This window comes from Sorex fumeus, unplaced genomic scaffold (genome assembly GCF_029834395.1).
Source record: "Sorex fumeus unplaced genomic scaffold, SorFum_2.1 ptg000043l, whole genome shotgun sequence".
NCBI lineage: Eukaryota > Metazoa > Chordata > Mammalia > Eulipotyphla > Soricidae > Sorex > Sorex fumeus.
In genome coordinates this window covers 7,593,690-7,607,379 of record NW_026606100.1, presented here as the reverse complement: position 1 = coordinate 7,607,379, position 13,690 = coordinate 7,593,690, and the positions used below count along the sequence as shown (strand labels likewise).

The 13,690-nt window shown below is 38.4% G+C and overlaps 1 protein-coding gene across 1 annotated transcript; it reads right to left on the bottom strand.

Moving 5' to 3' along the window:
• Positions 1 to 1,321: 1,321 nt before the first annotated feature.
• On the bottom strand, positions 1,322 to 13,151 carry ANKRD22 (ankyrin repeat domain 22). Its single transcript, XM_056120818.1, has 6 exons — positions 13,074 to 13,151; positions 12,766 to 12,957; positions 6,164 to 6,271; positions 3,507 to 3,584; positions 1,822 to 1,920; positions 1,322 to 1,431 (listed from the first exon to the last, which is right to left on the bottom strand). The coding sequence occupies exons 1-6, from the start codon at positions 13,149 to 13,151 to the stop codon at positions 1,354 to 1,356; spliced, it is 633 nt and encodes a 210-aa protein (XP_055976793.1). The 3' UTR covers positions 1,322 to 1,353.
• Between the last annotated feature and the right edge of the window lie 539 nt (positions 13,152 to 13,690).

Sequence of the window (13,690 nt, the reverse complement as noted above, 5' to 3'; positions counted from 1 at the left end):
TTTGAGGATGGTAAATCACTCATAGACTTTCTTTATTAATACACAGTGAAGCCTAGTGCATTATTTATAGTCAATTCTCTTTTCACTCTGTCTCATTTACAAAGAATTTGAGACCAAGAGTTCAGTGTGATAGTCACAATCTCTCCAGAAGTATAATCCGTATACCATCTTATCACTTAGTTCTATTTCTTCTCTTTTGTTTATTTTGGAGCCACGCTCAAAGGTGCTGTGGTTCTATGCTCAGGGGTCAATTCTGGTGGGGCTCAAGGGACCATATGTAGTTCTGGTGATCAAACTTGAGTAAGGCAAGCAACCTACTCACTGTACTATCACTCTATGCCTTTGTTCTCTTATTAAAAACTTCTTTATACAAATAATTTAGAATAATATTTTATTTTATCAATAAAAACAAAAAGATTAACAAGTTCAATAGCTGCCTTGAAGTCACAAGATAACTATAATTTTTTGACAACTTAGCAGTTCTATAATCTTGTTTAAAATAAAGAGTTCTTTTATTTGTAAATGACCAAAATATTTATAGGTATACTAGTAAACTGGGTCCCTGAAAAGAACAACAACAACAACAAATAACATGGGGCTGGAGTGATAGGACAGTGAGTAGGGCGTTTGCCTTGCATGCGGCCAACCCGGGTTCAATTCCCAGCATCCCATATGGTCCCCTGACCACCACCAGGAGTAATTCCTGAATGCAAAACCAGGGGTAACCCCTGTGCATTGCCGGGTGTGACCCAAAAGGCAAAAACAAACAAACAAACAAACAAAAAACCCTAATTTGTAGCATTTGCCAAATTCTGTGGAGCAAACACTCCCACCACTGAAAACTGATTTTGTTGAAGTTGTTTCATCAAAGAAATCTTTCTGTACAGATCTCTAATAGCATCCTCCTCTTCCCCCACCACTCACCTCTTCCAGACAAATACATGTCGTACTTTGATTCTTTGATACCAGCCATGTAAGAAGAACAGTTTTGTCTCCCAGGACAGAACATAGACAAGACAGCCTCTTTATTAGAGGAGCATACAGAGAAGAAAGAATACTATTTCAGGTAACTGTCCCTCTAAAGAGACTGGGTTAGAAATGCCATTCTACTTGGACTGAGGTGGAAAAGCCAATTGCATTAGTGTTTCATTTAGGATTAAACTATGGAGAACTTCACTCCAGCAAAGAGTTCTAAACACAAAGCGCTTCAGAAACATTATCCATGGTCAATATCACCACCCCCATTAAATTGTGGCACCCAAGTTGAGCAGTCCATGAACACGAAGTTCAAGATAGAGATAAAAATCCAGTCATAGATCTTTTTTTTTAACTTGTCCATTGTGGTCACAAGGATTATGATGCTTTCCTTAGCATTGATTCAATCTGGGAAAATTTTAATCTTCGTGTAATATCCAGGGAACTCTCACCACGCTGAGGAGAAAAGGGAATCAGGGTTATTGATATGCAATAGAGGCTAATGGCAGTGCAAAGGATAAAAAATATCTTCTTAGACTGATTGCAAAATTTAGACTGTAATATTTGGGTTTGAAATGTCATTCAATTCTGGTACTGGAACCAATCTTAATTCAATTCTCTGAACCACATGGTCCCATACACAAGAGTTCATCAACCCCTCAAATAGATGAATAGTAAACATTTTAAAATGTATTATTTAGTTCTAACAGTAAATAAGACAGCTTGATTCCTCATTAATATGATTAATTTTGCCATGAACAATATCAAAGGCAGTCCATTTAACTCAGTACAATGTCAAAGTTGGAAGATTATGCTGCTGGAAGAACCATAGACCACCCATCTTACCTTATTCTTTATCATGGGATCTGCATGGGCTTCTAACAGAATAGGGATAAGATTCTGGTTTTTCATTTCACAGGCATAATGTAAGGCAGTGCATCCATACTGAAACACAAAGTACAGTGTTGTAACAACTCAGTTTACCACTTCACACACTGTAACATGTGGCTTCTATAGCGTATTTTTCCCACTTTTTGTAGTGTACAACTAAGAAAAAATTCTGTAAGCTATGTGTGTGCAAGTGTACTTCTTTTTTAAAAAAAGTATTTTCTGTGTCAGAGGGAGCACAACAAGCAACACACTTACCCTGCACACAGCCCGCCCTGGTTCAATCTCCATCACAAACTGTCCCCTGAGGATTACCTGGAGTGATCCTGGAGCACAGAGCCTGAAGTAAGCCCTGAGAACCTCTGGGTGTGACATCAGAACCAAAGAAACTAACAAAAAGACTTCTACCTCAGTGTGTGTTATTATTAATTTCTGTAATCACAATTAACCTTCGTCTTCAATTCCTGTTTGTACTAAAAATATGCAACTTATAGAAAGCTCATGTTGTCCTTATATTTGTGGCTTTATTTCAGAACTATGTATTTCATTGATCTGTGTGCCTATTTTTTATTTGTTTGGGGTCACACCTGGCTATCCTTAAGGCTTATTCTTGGCTCTCTGCTCACTAGGAATGCTGGGTATTAAACCCTGATTATACACATGCAAGCAAGCTTGCCTACTCTCTGCTATTGCTCTGGCCCATGTGCATATTTTTACACCAATACCACATTGTTTTAACTACCGTTGATATGAAATATAGTTTGAGTATAAGGGGTGTGATACCTCAATTTTAAAGTTGCCATTTTTTAATGAAGAATTTTTCAATATATGTAAGCAAATAAAACTTCCTACAAACAAATGTTTGATCAATTACGATCACTTAAGGGAGGAAAATGAGTATAAATTTACAAAACTATAGGTATAAATGTAACCCTTAATGAGAAAGAAGTTAGCCAGTGCTGCTCTCATTGTCACAACTATAACTGTTATTTGGATGTTCTATTGCCCTTTTCTTTCTTAGTAACTGAAGGGGTCATTGACAAGGAGATATCTCTAAGTAGTTACTACCTTCCAGGCACTCTATTAAGAGTGCTTTGAATAAAGAAATTTTATAAAAACTACAAAAGAGCAAACAGAGTCAGGTAAGTTTATGACTTGCAGAAGCTCACATAGGTACAAAGTGGCAAGCATTTGGTTTACCTGTAAACATTTAAATTTCCATTGTCTTAACTGCTGAGCCTCTGTTTTCCTAGTTCTTTATAATCAATTAAAAATGTTATTTCCATGAGCTTACAGGCAAACTATAAGCAGTCTCAAATTCTCCTAGATGCCACTGAAAAACTTAAATAAAATTAAGGTAATGGTGTTTAGGCAAAGAACTTCAGAGATAAAAAGACCAATCTACAGAAAATCCCTTTTATGTATTTTTTTCTTTTTTTTTCTTTTGGGTCACACCCGGCGATGCACAGGGGTTATTCCTGGCTCATATACTCAGGAATTACTCCTGGCGGTGCTCGTGGGACCATATGGGATGCTGGAAATCAAACACAGATCAGCCGCGTGCAAGGCAAAGGCCCTACCCGCTGTGCTATTGCTCCAGCCCCTATGTATCATTTTAAAACAGCTAACAAATATAAACTTACACAATCTGCAGCATTAACTTCAACACCAGCATCAAGGAGCATCCGTATGAGAGTCTCGTTTTGCTTTGTTTTTGATACCTGCCATAAACAGCAATTGCAAAACAGGCTTATTTACAGATGTTTTCGCCACATGATACTTATAATCCGTAGACTTCATCTTGATCAAAATCCTTGAACCTACATACCTTCCTTAAAATTCCCCTCCCTTCACACTACTCCAATATCAAAAAGTTCTCAGAGTACAGTCTAGAAATAAAAATGCCAATCCCTGGAAATTTGTTAGGAAGGCAAATTCTAGAATCTTACAAATTGTGCTGAGGATGGGGTCCTGTAACCTATGATTTCCTCACTCAAACTTCCTGTTTTCTGAGAGCAGAGACAATCCCTCTCTTCAGACTGTTCCTATAAAATCTGGTATGTTTCCATGTCTACCCCAGATCCCAGGAATCTTGTTTTATACTGCCTTGCTCACCTGATCTACCCCCCAGACTTTTGTTCATCTTTCATTCCACCCAGGCTCCCTCATACTGGAGATGGATTGCTTAGAATTTTCTTTACTCCTAAAGCCTCTGTCCTCCCTTTGCCTGGTAAATCCACCTTTCCCATGACAGCCCACAAACCCTCTTTCTCCATGAGACATTCTTCACCGACCTGGCCAGCTGATACTTCTCCCTTCAGGGCTTTCATAAGAACTACTGACTCTGCATCACCTGTCTAATCATCATGTTACACGTGTTTTTGTCATTTGGTGGATGGGTCTTTATCCATCACCTCTAGCAATCATGAGGACCAGAGCTACATTTGTCTGAGAATCAGTGGGAGTCTGTTGCCACCCTCAGCACAGTGTCTGGCAAATAGTAGATCCAGATAAATATGGATTGAATGACTAAACCAATGAATGGAATTAATTAGGTTTCTTGGAAATCACTGTTTTCTGTTCAGCCACCAGAGATTTGGATGATTTGTCTGTTGGAGTGTATTCCCAACTTCTCATTGTTCAGGGAACATAGCTCTTCCTGTTCTCGGGGGTCACTGAATTTCAGTTTCCTTATCGTTAAGCATACTTCATGCCATTGGCATTTCTCTTTATACCTTCCTTGTTTGTCAAAGTCTTCTCAGCCTTTCTCTTCTCACCCTTTGCAAAAGGAACACAGTACCTTCTGGTCTTTTCTATAATTTCCTTTCATGTAACTTAACCTTTATGGACACAAATGCTGGCCAATGATAAGGACAGATATAGGTCCCATTAATAAACTATATTCATGCCATCAGATCAGTATAGTTAGACCTCCAACTTTAGACATTGGACACTCTTAGAAAGCAGGGTTTTGTGTCCAAAAATTCTGAATAAACCTTGTTAATCACCATTGTGGTTGTGTCCTCACTATCTCTTAAAAAGTTTTATAAATTAATGACAGTTCCTCTGCCCAGTTCCAAACTACAAATACTCAAGTACCAGGTGAACAATTAATTTTTCAAGAACTTTTCAAATATCTAAACCAGATTATACTTTGTCAATGAGTTATAACTATTGTTCTCCCAAATACAGTCATTAGAATCTGTGGGTGTTTTCTATTTAATTAAATAGAAATGCCTGTGACATTTCAATGTCCACAGATATAGTAACATGTTTGACAAATTTTGTTCCAGAGTTTATGAAAACAGTAATAACTAACTCCCATGGTCCATTAGCATATCTTTATGAGAAGGAAGAGCAGTCATTCAGCTGGAGTAAATTATGCAATTGTTGAGTCATCTCTCACAGGTTGACTTTGTCATAAGGGAACAAGATAGTAAAAAGTCAATGAGTCAGTAATTACATGTCGCTCAATTAAAAAGCTAAGACACAAAGCTTGATTTTCTATTCATAATGTGTTTGGATTCTTATACCAACATCTTTTTATATCAAGAAGAATTTTGTACCAAAGAGTCATTTGAACACAAAATTCTCTATAAAGATCTTCTGTAGTTCTTAGGTTTTGGGTGAAAATCTCTCACTTGAGGGCTGGAGAGATCACTTTAAGGGCCAAGACATGCTTTGCATAAGGGAAACACAGTTTCCATACCTTGCAACATATGGTTGATTTCTTGAACACCAACAGGGAGTCAGCTCCCAGCATAAAGCAAGGAGTTGTTCCCCATCACCACTAGGTATGACCCCAAAACAACAGCAAAATATCTCTAATATGTTTATTAACTCACAAACAAGACAGGTTCTTAAAAACAAAAAATTTGGAAAGATATGCACAAAGATATAAACTAACAAAAATGGAAGGAATAAAGGAACAAAAAATGCTTTGAATATTCAAGATTTTTTGTGCTTTCTTCCAATAATTTTTAATCAAGTTTTAAAAACTTGTTTTTTTTTTTTAAATAAACACTGCAAAGATTGTTTCACCATGACTATCTTGTTTTACCACAACTAACTTATTTTGCTACCTTCTCACTTGACTTGAATCCTGGCATCATATGTATATTGTAAATGCCATTTGTAAAATACAGGCCTGTGTTTTACAAAGTTTTGTCATTATTTATTTGTATTTGTAGTTATTTTGTTATTATCTATTTGTAACTCACTGGTCTAGCAAAATTTGATGAGCTTTTCTATTGATTTTCTAATCATTGCCTTGTCCTTCATGCAGGAGTGCTATACTTACCATGAGGAAATACCCAATAAGCAGAACAGGCATTAAAAGGATAATAAGTAGATAATCAAAGAAGGTAAATTTTTTCTTCACTGCATAATGCAAGCAGGTTCTTTCTTTCTGGAAATTAAGAAAAGAACTCTATTAATAAAATAGTTTGTTTCAAATTTGTATTTTCAGACTACCATATCAAAAAGTTGAGTTTTCACCTTTAGATTTTAGTGTATTATAATACTTTTCCCTGTGGAGTCTGTCAGAGAAATTAGGTCTCCCCCCCCCCACCCATTGATCAGAATATTTAATATAGTTCTGTACAAAGAAAATACTTAGATGGGGGTAAGGAAAGAGGAGCTGGAGAGATAGTTCAGGGGTTAAGTTATTTGCTTGCCTTGCATGTGGCCAAGCCTGATTCCATCTGCTGCATTACATGGACCCCTGAGCACCACCAGAAATTAGAGCCAAGAGTAACTCTCCAGCACTACTGAGTGTGGCTCAAACATCCCAGACCTCCCATAAAGGCTGGAGGAAGGACAAGCAGAGAAGAAAGACCACATGGTAAAATATAGAGTCTAAATATCATCAAAAGATGGATCCTCACAGTGTTTGAAAATAATACATTGCGACAGGAACATAAGACTGTGAATATGAAAAGCTCCAGTCATCCCTTAATCATCTCTGACGTACTATTATTTATTCTGTGGTTGTTTCATTAAAAAATCTTAACCAGCTGGCATTTTTCTCAAGTTCCTACACAAAGGGCCAGTGCTAGGTGAATGGAAATAAGTCCAATGAATTCTTCAAATATGTGAATATTTATCAGGTGTATAATTTAACTCTGAGATATGGTCAGGATGTTGAGCTTCAGGGCCTCATTATAAAACAAAGGTTGATAGAAATATTCACAAGGAGGCATAACGAAAAACAGTTAATGGGATTGGGCTACCAACCTAATCCATGAGAGGAAGAGGAAGAGAGAAGAGAGAAAACAATTTTTTATTGTGGGGAAGCACTATTAAGTCAGAATACTTTTTGATTTTTAAATACTAAAGTATGTGCATTCTTCACTTAAAAAAATGAAAACCAGAGGCCGCTGGGGGACTCCACAGCTCCCGGAGAATGCTCCAGGTCCCAAAGAGAGCCGAGATCACCGGGAAGTCCCAGATGGGGTAGGTGCCGCATCCCGCCTCCTCCAGATAGAACCCCGGTGACCAAGAGCCTCTACAAGCACAGCTGGAGCATGCGGGAACAGGACTTTCACGCCAAACCGCACGGCTGCATATATATAAAGTGATCAATGGAAAGTAAATTATCCAACGTTTCTCCCTGAAAATCAGGCTTAACTCTTTTACAAACCACAACACCCAATAGGAAAGAGAGAACAAAGAGGAATGCCCTGCCACAGAGGCAGGGGGGGATGGGGGAAATGGGGGGTGGGAGGGTTACTGGGATCCGAGGTGGTGGGAAATGGTTACTGGTGGAGGGATGGGTATTCAGAATAAATAAATTAATTTTAAAAAATGAAAACAAGATGAGTGTATATGAGATAATTTAATATCCATTGTTAAGAATCTCAGATTTCACTTGTGATATTTAGGCTATATTGTTTTATAGTCTATTTTATTTCAGTACTATTGCAGTATAATTGACATGTGGTTCTTTAAATTCATATTTGCTGTACTTTAAGATATAGAATATTATTTATCTGAAAGATCATCTTGCTTTTCTCAATTAATGCTTAGAATTTGTGTATTTTCCATGCTAATTAATATTTTAAAACATCTAACTATAATTGCTCTATGGCTTTCTGTTCAATGAACCAACTTTATTAAGTTAAGGCCTGTTCATTAAATGCTCAGGTCTGTTGAATTTTCATTTTAAAAATCACACTTCTCAAGTATCTTCTTTCATAAATCTTTGTCAACATTTCTAAATTTTTTTCTGCATCATAAGTTTCTAAAAGTTGAATCTGGTGTTAGGGGTATTGTTGCTTTACATGTTGTTCTGCCAAATGTGCCCCTATAAGATAATTTAAACTTTCCTTTTCTTTCCTTACATTTGATTTTCCTTTTTTTTTTTTTTTTTTTTTTTTTTTTCCCCCTTTATTTTATTTTATTTTTTTAAAGTTGTAGATTTACAATTTTTTGTGCTTTGGTTTCAATTATACAATGATCAGATACCCATCCCTCCACCAGTGCCCATTTTCCACCACCATGGATAATATCCCTCCCACCCCCATCCCCCCATCCCCCCGTCTCTGTGGCAGGGCAATCCCCTGTGTTCTCTCTCTCCTTTTGGGTGTTGTGGTCTGCAAAAGAGGCATTGAGTGGCAAACATGTTCAGTCCATAGTCTACTTTCGACATGCATCTCCCCTCCTGGGAGGATCCTCCAAACATCCTTTATTTGGTGCTCCCTTCTCTATCTGAATAGCCCTTTCCTCTAGGATACCCGGCTGGCCTCTAAGTTACGGAGTAATCCTCCTGGTGCTGATCTCAGCTATTCTTGGGTATTAATCTCATACTTTGTTACTTTATATCCCCCAGATGAATGCAATCTTTCTATGTCTATCCCTCTCTTTCTGACTCATTTCGCTTAGCATGATACTTTCCATATTGTACCACTTGTATGTAAATTTCATGACTTCATCTTTTCTAAGAGCTACATAGTACTCCATTGTGTAGATGTACCAAAGTTTCTTTAACCAGTCATCTGTTCTTGGGCATTCAGGTTTCTTCCAGTTTCTGGCTATTGTAAAGAGGGCTGCAATGAACAAACAAGTGCAGATGTCACTTCGACTATACATTTTTGCCTCTCTGGGATATATTCCCAGGAGTGGTATTGCTGGGTCAAATGGGAGCTCAATTTCTAATTTTTTGAGAATCGTCCATACTGTTTTCCAGAAGGGCTGAACCAGTGGACATTCCCACCAACAGTGAAGGAGTGTCCCTTTCTCGCCACATCCACGCCAGCATCGGTTGCTTTTGTTCTTTTGAATTTGGGCCAGTCTCTGAGGTGTGAGATGGTATCTCATTGTGGTTTTGATCTGCATCTCCCTGATGATTAATGATGTAGAGCATTTTCTCATGTGCTTTTTTGCCATTCGGATTTCTTCTTTGAGAAAGTTTCTGTTCATTTCATTGCCCCATTTTTGGATGGGGTTGGATGTTTTCTTCTTGTGGAGTTTAACCAGTATTTTGTATATCCTGGATATCAACCCCTTGTCAGATGTGTATTCGGTGAATATCCTTTCCCATTCTGTAGACTGTCTTTGTATTTTGGTCACTGTTTCTTTGGAGTTGCAGAAGCTTCTTAGTTTAAGATAGTCCCATTTATCTATCTCTGTTTTCACTTGCTCGGCCAGTGGCGTGGCATCTTTGAAGATACCATTAGCTTCAATGTCATGGAGGGTTTTGCCAACTTTGTCTTCAATGTACCTTATGGTTTCTGGTCTGATGTTGAGGTCTTTAATCCATTTTGATCTTACTTTTGTACATGGTGTTAGGCAGAGTTCTGAGCCTATTTTTTTGCATGTAGCCGTCCAGTGATGCCAACACAATTTATTAAAGAGGCTTTCCTTACTCCACTTCACATTACTTGCACCTTTATCAAAGATTAGATGAGCATATGATTGAGGAGAAATGTCAGTATATTCAACCCTGTTCCATTGGTCTGCAGTTCTGCCTTTGTTCCAGTACCATGCTGTTTTAATTATTACTGCTTTGTAGTACAGTTTGAAGTTCGGGAGGTTGATTCCTCCCATTTTCTTTTTCCCAAGAATTGCTTTAGCTATTCGTGGGGGCTTATTGTTCCATATAAATTTCAAGAGTGTTTGCTCCATTTCTTTGAAGAATGTCATGGGTATCCTTATAGGGATTGCATTGAATTTATACAATGCTTTCGGTAGTATTGCCATTTTGACAATGTTAAGTCTCCCGACCCATGAGCAGGGGATATCTTTCCATTTCCTCATGTCCTCTTTTATTTCCTGAAGTAGCGTTTTGTAGTTTTCTTTGTACAGGTCCTTTACTTCCTTAGTTAAGCTGATTCCTAGGTACTTGATTTTCTGGGGCACAATTGTGAATGGGATTGTTTTATTCATGTTGCTTTCTTCTCTCTCACTGTTTGCGTATAGGAAAGCCATGGACTTTTGGGTATTGATTTTATAACCTACAACTTTACTATACGAGTCTATTGTTTCTAAGAGTTTTTTGGTGGAAGTTATTGGGTTCTCTAAGTAGAGTATCATATCATCTGCGAATAGTGAGAGCTTGATTTCTTCCTTTCCTACCTGAATGCCCTTAATATCTTTTTCCTGCCTAATCGCTATTGCAAGTACTTCCAGTACTATATTGAACAGCAGTGGAGAGAGTGGGCATCCCTGTCTCGTCCCTGATCTTAGAGGGAAGGCTCTCAGTTTTTCCCCATTGAGGATGATGCTTGCTGTAGGCTTGTGGTAGATGGCTTTAATTATGTTGAGGAAGGTCCCCTCTATACCCATTTTGGCTAGGGTTTTCATCATAAAGGGGTGCTGGATCTTATCAAATGCTTTCTCTGCATCTATTGATATGATCATATGCTTTTTATCTTTTCTTTTGTTGATATGGTGGATTATGTTGATTGATTTCCGAATGTTGAACCATCCTTGCATCCCTGGGATGAATCCTACTTGGTCATGGTGTATGATCTTTTTGATGAGTAGTTGGATTCTATTTGCTAGTAGTTTGTTGAGGATCTTTGCATCTGTGTTCATCAGGGATATCGGCCTGTAATTCTCTTTCTTTGTGGTATCTCTGTCTGCTTTTGGTATCAGTGTGATATTTGCTTCGTAGAAACTGTTTGGAAGTGTTTTTGATATTTCAATTTCGTGGAAAAGCTTAAAGAGTATTGGGAGTAAGTCCTCTTTAAAGATTTGGAAGAATTCACTAGTGAATCCATCCGGGCCAGGACTTTTGTGCTTGGGGAGACTTTTTATTACCATTTCAATTTCCTTGATGGTGATAGGTCTGTTCAGGTATTCCAGGTCTTCTTGGTTCAGCCTTGGGAGTCTGTAGGAGTCTAGGAATTTATCCATTTCCTCGAGGTTTTGATGTTCCGTGGCATAAAGCTTCTCAAAGTACTCCCTGAGGATCCTCTGAATTTCTGTGGTTTCTGTTGTAATGACCCCCTTTTCATTTCTGATTCGGTTTATTAGGGTTTTCTCTCTCCCTTTCTTTGTGAGTGATTTTCCTTTTTTAATACTTGTTAATTTGACAGTTCAAAAATTAAATGTATCTGTGTTTTAATTTAATTTGATTTTTGAAGCATCAATGATCTCTTAGTCACTTGAATTATCAGGATAGCATTTGGTTTGGCTGGTTTTTAAGGTCTTTGTTTGGTACTTCTGAAGATACTCATAAACATAGATTAAGAAATGAAAATGTCTGGCTTAAATGATTAATGTATAAAGACTAGTAGGGAAGAAAAATGAAAGAGCAAATATTTTAATAACATTAAACATTTTTATCAAAAATGCAAACCAAACACTTATTCAAAGAACATCACTCCAAATCATCAAAAGTATTCTCTAAGGTCCTTTCCCTGGTTCTGATGATACTGAAAAATGCAAGCAGTCTGGCTTAGGTTTTCTACTAAACAGATAGAAGGAGGGTACTTCCTCGGTCCTTCCCCTGTGTTCAGGCATCCCCTTCACTCCACTTTCTAAGGACATGTGTCCTGAGATCAGATAAGAACCACAGATACTGTCTTCACATTCCCTTTCTCCAGGTCTATTGCCTTTGTGAGGGAACATGCTATGTCCTGTTAAGCTGTAGGACTCCGCATAAAAGTGCTTTGTAACATAACCAGTCAAAAAAAGACAATGATAAGCACAATCAGGAAGTCTATTCTTGAAATTTTTTTATTTGCTTTTTGGGTCACATCTGGCGATGCACAGGGGTTACTCCTGGCTCTGCACTCAGAAATTACTCCTAGTGGTGCTCAGAGGACCATATGGGGTGCTGGGAATCAAACCCGGGTCAGCTGCATGCAAGGCAAATGCCCTACCCTCTGCGCTATCACTCCAGCCCCTTGATACATTTTTCTAATAATACAATATTACCCCAAACGTTCTGTTCTTTAACTGAGCAGAGCTGCCTCTGTCATTGGATGCACGTGGGCATAGGTCACTCAGATAATGGCTTTGTATGTTCAGTAGATTTTTTTTCCTTTCTTATGAGGCAGAACTGGTTTTTCAACGGGACTGTGGAAGCATGTTCACAACAATTATGCATATCCTACTGCACTTGCTTAGTCCCAAAGACTCAGTAACAGCCAACTCTGCAACTTTAAATGCATTCTTCATGCCTTTCTCTATGAGGCTTCAAGAAGCCTCTACTTCATGAGCTCCCTTCTTCTCAGCAATTGTCTCACCAGCAACCCAACCTTCTGTACTAGGTTCTTCTAGAAATATTAAATTTAATGTAGCAAGTAAAAAAATATAACTAATGAAATAGCACCACAAGTGCAATAGTTATTAGGAGCTGTAAGCCAGGAGAAAATGACATTTGCTACTTCCATCAACAGGAGAAAGGAGTTATCATGGCCAACTTCTCTCTCTATTCTTATGTCAAGGTCTCACCTGATTTGTGAGGTTCACATCAGCATTTCTTCTTAAAAGGAAGGAGACAATTCGCAGGTGCCCTCTCCTGCAGGCACAGATCAGGGGAGTATCTCCATTAAAGCTGTCTTGAACGTTGATAAACTTGCTATCTTCCCTCACCCAGCGCCACACTTGACCAAAATCGTTCTGATAGGCCGCCTGGCAGATGGGCTGCATAGAGAAAGACAAAAGCAGGTTTTGAAATACATGCATTAGTAAGCCACAAGAAGGGGAGAATAAATTCCATCACCTAGCTACTTAAGATTCAAGTGTTTTTCGCATTTGACTTTTCGGAAATCAAATAGATTTTTGGTCTTAGCTATGCCTGATCTCAGCCGTAGATCAAGCAGTCTTTCATGAGGCATCTCTTATGCATCCTCAATTCCTTGCATAGAGAAAGGGACAAATGAGTGCATATGTGGATCAGATGGTGCGAATTGGTCTTTGTCAGGAAGGTGGATGTGGTGTTCATGGACGGGTGGGCAAATCTAAGAAGCAGGATGGAAGTGAAGGTAAAATAGATCCGTCTGAGAAGTTCAGGGCAGCGCTTGGTGATGCTGTTTGGCCCCCTGCCCTCAAGGAATGCAGGACAATACAAAGGTCTACTTTAGACAAATACTATATGAATACAAACTTAAATGCTTTTCATTTTAGAAATCATTGTAAGAGGGCCAGAGCAATAGTATAGTGAGTAGGGTATTTGCCTTGCACACAGCCAAACTGGGTTCAACCCCAAGCAACACATATGATTCCCTGAGCCCTCCAGGAATGATCCTGGAATTTAAAGCCCAGAGTAAGCCCTGAACACCACCAAGTGTGACCCACCCTCAAGCCCCAATCATTATAAGTAGAACAGAGAATTAGGAGAGCGTTTCTCAACCTTTTCCCAATTGCGACCCCTTTC

Coding starts and splice junctions, on each gene's coding strand:
- ANKRD22 (XM_056120818.1), bottom strand. CDS start 13,151: ATGCCTCATGAAAGACTGCTTGATCTACGGCTGAGATCAGGCATAGCT. Junction 12,958..13,073: donor ATCTATTTGATTTCCGAAAA/GTCAAATGCGAA, acceptor TTCTCTATGCAG/CCCATCTGCCAGGCGGCCTA. Junction 1,432..1,821: donor ATCCCATGATAAAGAATAAG/GTAAGATGGGTG, acceptor TTTTCTCCTCAG/CGTGGTGAGAGTTCCCTGGA.